This window comes from Rhinatrema bivittatum, unplaced genomic scaffold, assembly GCF_901001135.1.
Source record: "Rhinatrema bivittatum unplaced genomic scaffold, aRhiBiv1.1, whole genome shotgun sequence".
In the NCBI taxonomy this organism is placed as follows: Eukaryota; Metazoa; Chordata; class Amphibia; order Gymnophiona; family Rhinatrematidae; genus Rhinatrema; species Rhinatrema bivittatum.
Genome location: NW_021821488.1, coordinates 156,242 through 169,187, shown reverse-complemented (window position 1 = coordinate 169,187; position 12,946 = coordinate 156,242). Strand labels below are relative to the sequence as shown.

Below are 12,946 nucleotides of genomic sequence, written 5' to 3'. Positions count from 1 at the left end.
TATAAACAAATAAACAGAGAAAAACTGAAACTCCAACTCCAAGAAGCAGGGGGAAGAGGGAGGAGGAGGTGCGGTGGGATGGCGGGTCAGGATACAGCATGCCTGCAACATTTCTGGCTTGGATGGTGGTGGCAGTGCTTGCCAGGGTTGAGGAAAAAGCAGCAACAGGAAGTGGTGATAAGGATTTTAAGTACCAGCTTCTTATTTTGCACTCTCCTCAAGCAGCAAGCACATGTGGCTGTTATAGAAAGCAAGGCTTGCTATGTCAAATTTTTGGTGACACATCTTCCATCCCTTGGTGACACACCAATATCTCCCGACACACTGGTTGAGAACCTTTGCAATAGACAGTAGTAGACAAAGTAGACACAAAATAAACCTAACACCAAAGAGATGTGGCTGGCCTAATATATTTATAGTGATTATCAGTCCAAAATAGTTGTCTCGCCATAACATTTGTGTAGAATTGCTAATACAGTGTACATAGCTTGCGCCTTTTTACTTGCCACATCTATGCCTTTGACCCTGTCCTAGCCCTCGCATGTTGGTGAGATAGTCACATAGGTATGATGGAACTCCAGCATAGGGATGTGAATCGTTTTTTGACGATTTAAAATATCGTCCGATATATTTTAAATCGTCAAAAATCGTTACAGCCGCGATATGATAACAATTCCCCCGATTTATCGTCAAAAAATCGTAAATCGGGGGAAGGGGGAGGGCGGGAAAACCGGCACACTAAAACAACCCTAAAACCCACCCCGACCCTTTAAAATAAATCCCCCACCCTCCCGAACCCCCCCCCCCAAATGCCTTAAATTACCTGGGGTCCAGCGGGGGTCCAGAACGACCTCCTGCAGTCGAATCGTATTGTCTACGGCCGGCGCCATTTTGCGCCGCCATTTTGCGCCGCCATTTTGCAAAATGGCGCCGGCCGTAGACAACACGATTCAACTGCAGGAGGTCGTTCCGGACCCCCGCTGGACCCCAGGTAATTTAAGGCATTTTGGGGGGGTTCGGGAGGGTGGGGGATTTATTTTAAAGGGTTGGGGTGGGTTTTAGGGTTGTTTTAGTGTGCCGGTTTTCCCGCCCTCCCCCCCACTGGACCCCAGGTAATTTAAGGCATTTTGGGGGGGTTCGGGAGGGTAGGGGATTTATTTTAAAGGGTCGGGGTGGGTTTTAGGGATGTTTTAGTGTGCCGGTTTTCGATTTTCACGATATTTTAAAAACCCAAACGGCGACGATCCGATTCCCTCCCCCTCCCAGCCGAAATCGATCGTTAAGACGATCGATCACACGATTCACATCTCTACTCCAGCAAGGCCTAGGACATGGAGCCAAGTGCTTTGTATGTCATAGAAATCACAAGTAGCTCAGCTGCTTAAAAGCACAGTCTGAAGCTACAAGTTGACAGTTACAATCATCAATCACAGATTTTACAGCCAGATTCCCTAGCTAACATCTGCGTGCATCTGAATATATCTGTTGCGAGCGATGTAAGCATGAGCCCCTCTTTCCATGGCTCAATTGATGCAACCTCGTGGGTGGGGCCTTGAGGTCTGCGTCAACAGCAAGCGAACAAGATTTGGCATGAGCCAGGCTATAAGTCTAGGACACTGACTATATGGTCGGATCTGAAGTACCAGACAAGGTTGACAATGCCAAGCTGAAGACGAACAGGGAACAAGGCTGTAGCTGAAGCTGGATGAAGAGCAAGGCTGAAACTGAAGCTGAAGACTTGGACGAGGAGCAAAGTTGAAGCTGAAGCCTGACAAGGCTGTAGCTGAAGCTGATGGCTTGAATGAGGAGCAATGTTGAAACTGAATACTGGAGCAAGGCAAAGACTGAATACTAGAGCAGGGGAAAAGACTGAATATTGGAACCAGACAGAAGACTAGGAACCAACAACCTTCTTGCTGAGGCAATAAAGAAATATCAAGAGAGCCCTTTTATAGGGCAGCAGGTCAGGACATCATCTGAGGGCACCACAGGTTTTCCCGCTGCGGAGCCTTTAAGAGTGCTGACTTCTGGCATGCACACACCTAGAGGAAGGTGTGAGGGTGGTGAGCATGGTGGCATCTTGTTGTATGTACTTCAGGCAGGCAAATGCAGCCACTCCTGTCCCACGAGTGGCAAAATGTAATAATACCCCCTCCTTTAAGTCCCCTCACCAACCCTCTATTCTTTGGCTTCTGGGGAGACATTGAAGGTACCATTTTACCTCAGGGAGCTTCGGGGTCTCAATATGACATCTAAGAATTCTTTGGCATTGGGACTGGGCTGGAGAAACATCTGTTGGTTGATCCTTTTCTACAGACAGGAATCCTTTGGAGGATTGCAGACATGACTTGTAGGTTCCCAGATCATCTTGCTGAATGAGGACAGCCCCTGCAGTCTTGGCAATGGCTTCTACCTCCATGACATTGAAGATTTGGAATGGACAGTTAAGGCTCCTGGTTGCGCCTCATGGCATAACTGGGGACAGGGTATATACAAGAGTGGCAGATATGGTCCTTCAAGCAAGCTGGTCCGGGATAGGCCATTCAGGAATGAGTTGGTACAATGTTCCTGGCAGTATGAACCCCAATGGGTGATCTGTATGGTGTTCCAGGTGATGGTTTAGGTGTCGTGGACCATTTAAGACTGCTAATTTCATGCGCGCGCACACCTAGGGGAAGGTCCGGGGGCGGTGAGCATGGCGACATCTTGCCACATGTGCTTCTAGGCATCATATTATTGCTGCCAGGCCCACTGTTAGGCAGGTAAGTGCAACTGCTCGTGGGACGTGAGTGGTGAAATGTAACAATATCCACATGTGCATAGGATGCATAGTGTCACATGGGCCTGCAAAGACACAGGTATCAGCACTTCCTCAGCTGTTTGAGGCAGTGCTGACATCAGAGTACTCACATAACAGGCCTTCACTTACAGCCTTTTGGGAAGCACATGTCCAATATCATTTCTATCCCAAACTTCTCACAGGTCATTGCAAGCTAGCATATCTCATGGTGCTGCACACGACCATGCACAGCTGGGCCCTGCTATACCTAGATAAGCAGTCAACTCTCATGTACAGATGGTGAGGGCCTTGGCCTTTGGGCTGTCCTGTTGGTTATGTTAGCTGCTCATGGAGGCTATACAAGGATGCTGGTCTATCTGAAGGGTGGATTGGGAATAGGATGGTGTCATGCCTTCAAATGTTGTTGAAAGTCTCTTATAATAGCACCCACATGTCGCATAACAAAAGTTTCACCTCATAGAACCCAAGGCAAAGCTGTCTTAGAAGCTAATATCCTAGCCTGACATGTCACAGGTAGCCATTGGGAAATACTGAGATGTCAGGGTACAGCAAGACCCTTTGTCTATCAGTTCAGGGCTAGTCATGTTGTCCCACTTTATGTAGGTACATAGAAAATCTGGAGTAGTTTTTGTTCTGATTGCTAGTAGCAGTTACAGTCCTTATCCTATCTGTGGCCACCCTTAAAGCACATAGGCTGAAGACTCCAGGGGAGACAAGCTAGCAGAATGGTCATTTTCCAAGCTGAGTTGCAACCTTTCAGATCTTTTCAGGTTTGAGGCCCTTGCTTATCCACATCACTGCCACGACTTGTAGCCAACATAGCACAGTTATTGTCCTGTAGGATGGGTTTCCTGTGGTGTGTGAGCATTTTAGATTTTGTAGATACCAAGACCAAGGCAGGTGTGCTGATAGACTCTCACTCATTAGCTCTGTGCATAGCATTAACGCTAGAGAAGGAGTTGTCAACTGATGACCTCATAAGCCAACAGCAAGCCACTTTCTAAAGCCTGCCACTGTGCAAATTGTATAGGCTAACACCTCCTAGAGGTATCATGTAGTAAGCATGAATTCTTCTGCACCTTCAGTGTTATGAAGAAAGACAAGTATTTTGGAATACTTGAGACTTGAAGGGGCCCATGTCTGTAACCAGGACAAATCAGTGAGCATATATACTTCTGACAGATGTCTGTCAGGCTACCATTTGCATAAAATCTTCTATGAGGAGTAATGACTCTGACTACCTCATTAGTAGATAGGGACAATCTTGCCACAGACATCATTGATGGTTGATGACAAACAGACCAGCAAATTTGGGCCAAACTTGTAACCAAAGTGCTGGAGGTAGTCTGAAATCAACAATGTCCTATCCGATGAGTGTCTGGGTGAGTGACATGCTGTGTTACCCACAGGCACAGATATAGATAGAGGCTATGTGGGGCTTGTAGTTATCTTCCTTACCACACCAATGCATACACCAGAGCATGCACTGTATGTGGCCCAATGAGCATACACTGGCTTGTGACACAAGCATATTATGACCACCGTCCACTGCAGGCTCAACTCACCTCATGTCTCGCCTGGCCCTCCTCCAGTGCTCTCGCAGCAGCAGCGGCCAGTCACCACCGCCACATTTCTTCCAGCTCCCTGCACTCCACGTGGTGGCCGGGACGCAGCCGACCAGTGCTCTGATCTCGGGCCTCTCTAGGGGCGCATGCGCGCTACCTGCCCTGCTTTTAAAGGGACCATGGTGGGAACTCTGGGTACATCCCCGCCTGATGACATCATTTGACCTGGGATATTTAAGCCTCACCTGTTGCCTCTACTAACCGACTTGGCAACGAGTTCCGTGGTTCCTTTTGGTGCCATACCTTCTCCACGGACCGACTGTTCCTGTCCTCTGCGCTTCTCCTTCCGGGTTCCTCTCTCTGCGCTTCCTGCTCCGCAGGCCCTGGCTCAGTGCAACCTAACTGGACTACTTCTCAGTGCAACCCTACCCAGACTTTCTCTCTGCACTACCCGTTCTGCGGGTCCTGGCTCAGCGCAACCTAACCTGGACTTCCTCCCAGTGCTTCCCGCTCCTCAGGGCCAGGCTCAGCGCCAGTGTCCTTGTGAGTTCCAACAGCAATGCCCACTGCTCCTGGGAATCCCCATGGTACTTCTCCTTGAGGACTACATTGCTTTCTCTCTCCAGGAGTTGGCTCAGCGCAGTACACCTTCAGACTGGGCCTCAGAGCCCCGCTTCTCGGGGCAGCCCTCTACGCTGCTGCTTCAGAAGATCAGCTTGTCGTGTCCCAGGCAGTATTCCAGCGCTGCTACTCTCTTTAGGCACCGGCTACAGCGGGTTCCCCACTCTAGCCGTTATCCAACGTATTACAGTTCGTGTCTCCGCATCTGCATCTCCTTTCCTCGAGGCCACTCCCACGTGGTCCTGCTCTCCTCCCTCCCTCTCTGCACTTACTCACCTACCCTCTCAGGGACCAGCCACACAGGGGCGCTCCTAAGTCCTATTGGCCCCGGCACTCAAGGGCTCAATCTGCGGGGAATGAGGGTCGGCACAGGTAAAGGTTCAGCTTGCCTTTGTGCCAGGCCAGCCTCTCCTCCCGACGGTGGGGACCTGTGGGCTCAACCCTTCAGGTAACAACAACCCCACCTCGAGCCAAGGGTCCACAATTCCTAACAAAGCAATCCTCTGCTTCCACTCTTTACAATGGATGCTACAGCTATGCTAATGTGTTCGCAGGAAGAAAATGGTCTCATGCATTGTAACCAAACATTCCACCTTGGCTTGACACGGTTTATTCATTCAGTCGAGAGGGGGGTGTGAAAATTGGCAAGGTCAGAGCTCAGATGTAGATTTATGCTTGTAGTGAACACCTCCCCTCCCCCCCGGCACCTGAGGCTCTCCCACTCAGTACCTGGAGTGGGCCTATTTGTATTGATATTAGGGGGGTGTGGTGCCTGGTTAGAAAAGCTTCAGCTGCCAGGGAGGCTGTGATGGGTTCTGGATGAGCCGAGTAGTCTTCTTCCATCTAACCGGCATAGAAATTCTGTAGTCTGGATGGACCCAACAGTCTTCTTCCATCTAGCTGGCACAGGAACTTTGTACAAAGGACCATCCTGGCTTGTTTGGTCAAGTCATTTTTGAGTGAAATTTTTTTATCTTTTACATTGAGGGGCCTCATGGGCCATTTTGTCACCTTGGCTTTTGGCTGGTTGGGGGTGGCATATCTTTGGAGGGTCTATCTCTGAGCCATCCTGAGAGCTGGGGACTGATATATGGAGTGGATTCCTGGGAGGATGGGAATGGCATGGGTGCAGGCTTTGGATGAAGGTGGAGATGGTGATTAAGCCCTGCATAAGGGTTGCTGCCTGTTCCTGCACACTGTTGGTGTGATTGATCTGAACCCTCCTCAGCAGCACTAGCTTTGCCTGTATATGGTGCAGGTGGAGTCCATGCCTCCTCTCGATCAATTGAGTGTGTCATGGACAGGCTACTCCAGGGCTGCTGGTGCTGATGATGTTGTGGTTGGTAGTGACTGAGGTGCTGGCTGATGCTCCAAAGCTGACATATTTGGGCTGATCTGGCTAGGTGTCTTGTTCATCTTGCTGGTATTGTGACATGCTGCAGGCAGGTGGGATTTGGCAACCGTTGTCCCATGGCATCAAGCTGTAGAAGTTTAAGCTGGTGTCAAGTTGTAGGGGTGAGCCAAGGGGGTCGCAGTAAGAGGTACTGTTCTGGCGGCTGCTGCTGCTGCTCCTCTTCTTCCTCTTCCTTGCTCCATTGGGTCTGAGTATCAAGTTGCAAGCTGAGAGCTTGGGCTGCGCTGCTGGTCCCTGGGGCTTTATGGCTGGGACCAGCGGTTTCCTGGGCGAAAGCTGTGGAAACAAAAAAGACATAAATATGAATGCTAAGAAGTGCATATGAACTGTTTGGCAAAGGATGTGCTCTTTGCATCAATGAATGTGGACATCTGTAGCAGACGTGACATTTACAGGAGACGTTAACTTACCGGCCCCAGCTCGCATAGTTTCCAGGATCTTGTCCATCCCCTTTAACATGTCCGGTCCCAGCCGTTGAATCAGGCGCTTCTCTATGGTAGTGAGGACTATCTGGAAAGGGGCTCCTCTTCCTGTCTAGTGCAGATACCTGTTGCGGCTCGCCACCTTGCTTTTCAGCTGGGCCTTTATGTCACAGTAGCAGTGGTTCACCTGGTTTCCATTCCTCTTTATTCCGTTGCGCCGGGATATGGCCTGGGCAATGGTGTGCTGTATCTAGGCCTTGGCCCAGATGTTCAGGTTGCCACTTCCAGAAAGGTGTCACTTTCCTCACTTTTGCTCCCACTCCCCTCCCTTCCCCCCTCCTGCACCTGCCCTGCCAACTCCCCCCCCCCCGCCCTCTCTGTCTAGCCCTACCCTGCCTTCCTCCTGCCTATCCCTTTACTCCTCCTGCCTCCTCCTATCCCTTCTCCCTACTCCTACTCCTCCTGCCATCCTCCTCTCTGCTTCTTGCCCTCCTCCTCCATCCTCTTCTCCCTCCTGTCCTCTCCTCTTTCCCCACACCTTCCATGCCCCATCCTCTCCAGCTCCTCAATTCCCCCCTCTGCCTCACCACTCCTCACTTCGCCTCACTCCTCTGCACATTTTCACCACTACACTCTCCTCCTCTGCACTCCTCCGCAATCCTCCACCACCACCATACAAAGACAAACTGACAAAGACACAACAATTTCCATACATAGATAAATATGAGACAAAGATGAGACAAAGTTAAAGGTAAACAGATGAAAACACTAAACAGGACAACTCACTCAGAAAAAAACAACCTACGTCATCCCCAGAGTCATAATTAATAGTAGGTGCACCATGCCAGAGATTTCTTAACTCTTTCAATATGTTTTTCTCTTGAATGTTTAAAAATTCTCCCTTTTTCTGTCCCAATAGACTTAAGGAATTAGAGTCACTATATGTATGATGGAAGAAGTCATTATATGTACACTTTGGTTTTTTCTTGTTATCTCTTGTAATAATTTCCATTATGACATCTGTGATTTCTGTTATAAATCTTTTGATTTGTAATATTCAAAAAGCAATAAATAATTAAAAAAAAAAAAAAAGAAATCGCTATGAACCTCCCCTAAACTCCAACCAAGAACTCACCTTTTCTCCTCTCTGTCCCATGCCTGACACCACCAACGAGGCAGCCGCTGGAAACTGGTATATATAAACAAAGAAAGTAACACAACACATGTAAAATGACACGATGCGCTAATGCGTGACACAATGCGATACTGTGTTGTGCAATATAATAAATTATCGCAAGTTGCAAAATTTTACCTACGCAATGTATCAGATATTTCCCTAACCATGCCCATTTTTTATCACATACGCTAATGTACATTATTTCTGCTTTATAGCATTTTGATGAATTTAGCTATAAGCCGGATAAATGCCTATATTTGGTGTTATCCAGCTCAGGAAGATATTTATTAAGCATTTTTCCCATAGACATAGAATGGGAGAAAACCTTTAGTAAATAGGCCCTTACTTAGCCAGATAAGTGTAGGAGGGCTATTTAGTTGCCCTAAAGTTAGCTGGCTATACTACTGAATATCTCAGCATAGTTACCCAGATAAGTTTAGCCAGCTAACTTGTGTAGCCAGATAGTGGCCAAATATTGGACCCCTTGTTTTATGTATAACATATTAAACTATCACAATTTCTTGATTATATGCCTGGTTAAAATGGTTCCAATATTGACACCCTTGTTTTATCTATAATGTTTTAAAAGATAACAGGTTATGGATTATATGCCTGATTTATTTCTCTCTAGTGCCCTGGATGTAAAAGTTTTGTGGAATGTGAAGACCTAACATTCCTGAATGTGCCCTGTGCTATCTGTACAAGAATCAATGGGAAAGTCTATGAGTTCTGCTGGCAGTGTCTGAAGCCTTGGAAAGGTGATCGTCCTTCATCTGTGAAGTGTGGTAATAAAGACTGCAAGAATCCAAAGCTTGAAGTTTTAGCAAACTGTGCTCTGAAAGATCTTCCAGGAACTGAAATTAAAAACTGCCCAGCTATCCGGGCCTGTCCAACCTGCGGACAATTAATAGAGCACAAGGAAAAGTGCAAATATGTTATTTGCAATCAGTGTACTATCGAGTTTTGTTTTGCTTGCCTTGAAACTGCTCAAGACTGCCAAGCTAAAAAAGCAAGTTCTTGGTATAAGGTCTGTGCTAAGCCTTTAGCGCCAAAGCAAACAGAAGTTCCTGTGTGGTCCCAGAGAACCCAGCAGTCCCAGATCGAAAACCGCCTGCTACGTCTGCGCCAACTCGAAAACCGCCTGCTACTGTGGCGCCACCTCGAAAACTTCCTAGTTCAGAGCCAGAACACCCAGCAATCCCAACCCCAGCAAGTCCAGATTAAAGAATCCCAGAAAACCCAGCAATCCCAGGATCAGGGATCCTGGTGTACAATTTCATAATGCTGGTCTTGCTGTTAGCTGTTATTGGCAGGTTTCCAACTACGTCCTTCCCGCAGACCTATACTCTGTCCCCTTCCTCTTCCTTTTCTGCTTGCTTGCTCACCTGCTGACCCTCTGCTTGTTTGCTCACCTCCTGCAGCCATACTATTGAATATAGCCGGCTATCTTAATTAGTTAGCTAGCTAACGGTAGCCAGCTGACTTTAAGACAGCACTTTGATTCAACTAGACCTAGCTGGCTAAGTCATCTGGCTAACTGTCGGGCCAATACAGTAAGGACACGTAAGAAAATGTGCGGCAGAGCCGGGCGCCCGCTCGTTTGACGCACACACATTTTGGTTCACAAGCCGCTCGATTCAGAATTCAAATTAGACGCAAATCCAAGCAGCGGCAAATGAGCGTCCAAAGCGCCTCAATGAAGCGGTAGGCGTTTGCAATCCCTTTTACTGTATAGAGCGGTATACAGCGCCTATACAGTATCCAGGGTGCGCTGGTACCTGTCATTTCAAATGTAATTTCAAATGTTATTCCACCAGGCAGGTGGATGGTTCTTTTCTACAGACCCCGGACGTCTACGTCCCCGGACATCCGCACGTAGACGTCCAAGATCGGGGCTTCCGTTCATGGACCTTCCCGCCATGTATCTGGGTGTCCATGATCGGAGGCCCCGGTGCCATGTATCCAGGCGTCAATGAGGCCCTGGTGCCATGTATCCGGGCGTCCATGATCGGAGGCCCCGGTGCCTTCCAACGTCCATGGCCGCTGCCTTGAGCGCCTGGCCGGACGTGTAAGGTTGCGGCTTACGTTCATGGACGTTCATGGACGTTCCTGCCTCTTTCCCACCGTCCATGACTGAAATGCCCCTCTGCCTGTATGGATGTCTGTGTTTCTGTCTGTCTGGTTGATTTTCCCTTTGTATTCCAAGTGCTCCTCCTCTGTTTGTTTGATTTTCCTTCTGTTTGTTTGATTTTCCATTTGTGTTCTATGTGCTCCTCTTCTGTTTTGTAGATTTTCTCTTTGTATTCCATGTGCTCCTCTTCTGTTTGGCTGATTTCCCTTTGTATTCCATGTGCTCCTCTTCTGCTTGGTTGATTTCCCCTTTCTATTGCATGTGCTCCTCTTCTGTTTGTTTGATTCTCAAATGATTTTGATTACAGAAATGATGACAGTATTGATGAACGGCTTTCGAGATGTCGTCTCTGCCTTTTGTTCTATTAACCTGCCTTAAAATTTTTAAATAAAAGTTTGTTTGGTCCATTGCCTGATGTATCATTTTAATGTGTCATCCCACCCCTCATTTCATGTAAAAAATATTTAATAAAAATTTGAATAATGCAAACTCAGTCAATATTCAAAGTGAAAACAAATATATTCTCAAACTATTTAAAACAACTATTTACAAAAACACATCTCTGTATTATTTACAACTGTTGCCAAACATTGCCAAGCATTTTTTTTACATTTATATATATTTTTTACATTTATATATACATATTTACATATGGGACAGGAATGGGAAAGTGAAGGGAAGGGACCACACCATGGGGGAAGAGGTGGCTCATCATCATTGATTTTGCTCTGATGGTGGCCGTCCCACAGGAGCCTGCGCCATGCCCAGTAAGGCCATCGTGCACAGGCGCTCGATGATCTCCCACTGGCCATGGCGCAGGTCATGCAGGATGGTCACTGCCTGCATGGTCAGTCCCACCAGATCATCCAGGCTGTTGGACACCCATGCTGGAGAGACAGCACAGCATCCAGGCATGCCTCAAGGGCAGGGGGGCACTTGCCTGGCTGCTGCGCTGCCCCCCCCCCGGATGATCTGGAGAGACCGGGTTCACAACATCAATAATGATGTCATCCTCATCCCCCAAGGCTGGTGGGGCAGGAGCGATGGGGGCAGGAGAGGAGATGGGGGGGGGGAATCATTGCCACTGGAAGGGTAGGAAAGATGGGGGCTGGAGAGACAGGGGGGTGGAGAGATGGGGGTGGGAAAATCATTATTGGTGGCTCGCGCCCCATGGCTGGTCGGGCCGGAGAGAGGGACGGTGGGAGAATTATATTCGCCGGCCGATTGCGTTCCTCCTCTTCTGATGTATCTGAAAAGACAAAAAGCAAAAGCGTTACCGCTGTTGCGCACGCAAAGATACAGAACGGTAGGAAGGAGAACTTTCTTATATCTATTTTAAACAAGACAATCCCCTCTTGCATTACCGTAAGCATGACATTTACATTTCAAATGTGAGCGGCGTGCCAAACGGCATAAAACATCCATATACTTTTACATGGACTAAACTATTATAGGCTCACCTCGGTGTTCTGGTGCCGGGGAAGGCAGAGGAGCGGATTCAGATATATATGAAGATTCAGATGTGGTCTTTGAAAACAGAATAGGAAAGTTTCACTGCTGCCCATGCAAAGATCCAGAATGGTAGAAATGATACATTTCTTAAAGCCATTGCGACAGAATACCTCACCGCTTGCATGTTAACCATGACATTTCAATTGCTGACAGCACATCCCTTCCGCCGCTCTGCGGTGGGCCCGCAGGTCTCGCAGGTAGCCAGGGTCCTCCCACCAAATCCTTCTTGCCCTCTTTTTCAATGCCACAACCTGGTGAGAATAAAACACGAATAGGAAAGATAAGTTAATATAAAAGCTTGACTTTGATTTACAGGCTAAAAGCTATTCTAACCAAACATGTCTCAGTGTATCTTTGCTAACCCCTAGCAATACAGAACATGAACAAATTACATTTTACTTGTTTTCTCCCTGATAAGGAACAAGTATAAGCTGTGTCATTCCTTATAAGCAACATATACTGGAACTTGGCAAACCACAACAGAGGCCTATGAACTTACCTCCCTTGGGAAGGACAACTGGGCATTGAATTCCGCCCTGAGCACTGGCCAGGCCTCGTCGGCCTGATCCTGGTCCCATGGATGCCCAGGGCGAAAGTAGAGATGTCGTTCGTCCACCACGATCAAAGTGCCAGCAGCCAGACGCCCCCCTCCGTGAAATTCGGCAGTCTGCCACGCAGCATCTTCATGCACCTGCTAAAGAAAAAAAATGGCCGTCCGGGCGTGGCGTCCCACGTGCAAGAGCCTTGACACCTGCTCCCTGCATTCCTTGAGGCGTCCCTTTGGTTCCGCCATGTGCCTACTGCTACCGTGTTTCCCCGAAAATAAGACATCCCCCAAAAATAAGACCGAGTAGAGATTTTGCAGAATTCCTAAATAAGACCTCCCCTGAAAGTAAGCCATCCCAGGGGCGGATTGACCTATCGGGGGATCGGTCAATCCTGTGACGTCATTTTTTTTTTTTTTAATAAAGTTTCCAAGGTATTAGGGGCAGACGCGAGCAGTGGTATCCCGAGGGAAGCCGATGCCCCCGGGCGCAAGGAGGCTCATGCGGCCGCTGAGCCTCCTTGCCCGAAGAAAAAGATCGCGTTCAAACGCGCTGATGCTCTTCCTCCTTCCTGCCTATGCGGCCCCGGAAGTAAACGTTGCCGGAGCCGCGTGGGCAGAAGGAGGAAGAGCATCAGCGCGTGCAGAAGAGGAGGAGCCGCCGCGGGCCGCTGCGAATCCCAAGTCGCAGCGGCCCAAGAAGAGGAAGAGGCCCGGTAGCAGGGCCGAGGAAGAGATTGCGTTCAAACGCGCTGATGCT

At 48.3% G+C, this 12,946-nt stretch overlaps 1 protein-coding gene across 1 annotated transcript in view; it reads left to right on the top strand.

The window, feature by feature from the left end:
- Positions 1–10,556, top strand: part of LOC115082696 (uncharacterized protein DDB_G0292642-like) — a 68,957-nt gene extending 58,401 nt beyond the window's left edge. Inside the window, exon 4 of the mRNA XM_029586892.1 lies at positions 8,631–10,556. Within this exon, the coding sequence (XP_029442752.1) occupies positions 8,631–9,281 (651 nt within the window). The 3' untranslated portion in view covers positions 9,282–10,556. The remainder of the gene's footprint in view (positions 1–8,630) is intronic.
- The last annotated feature ends 2,390 nt before the right edge of the window (positions 10,557–12,946 follow it).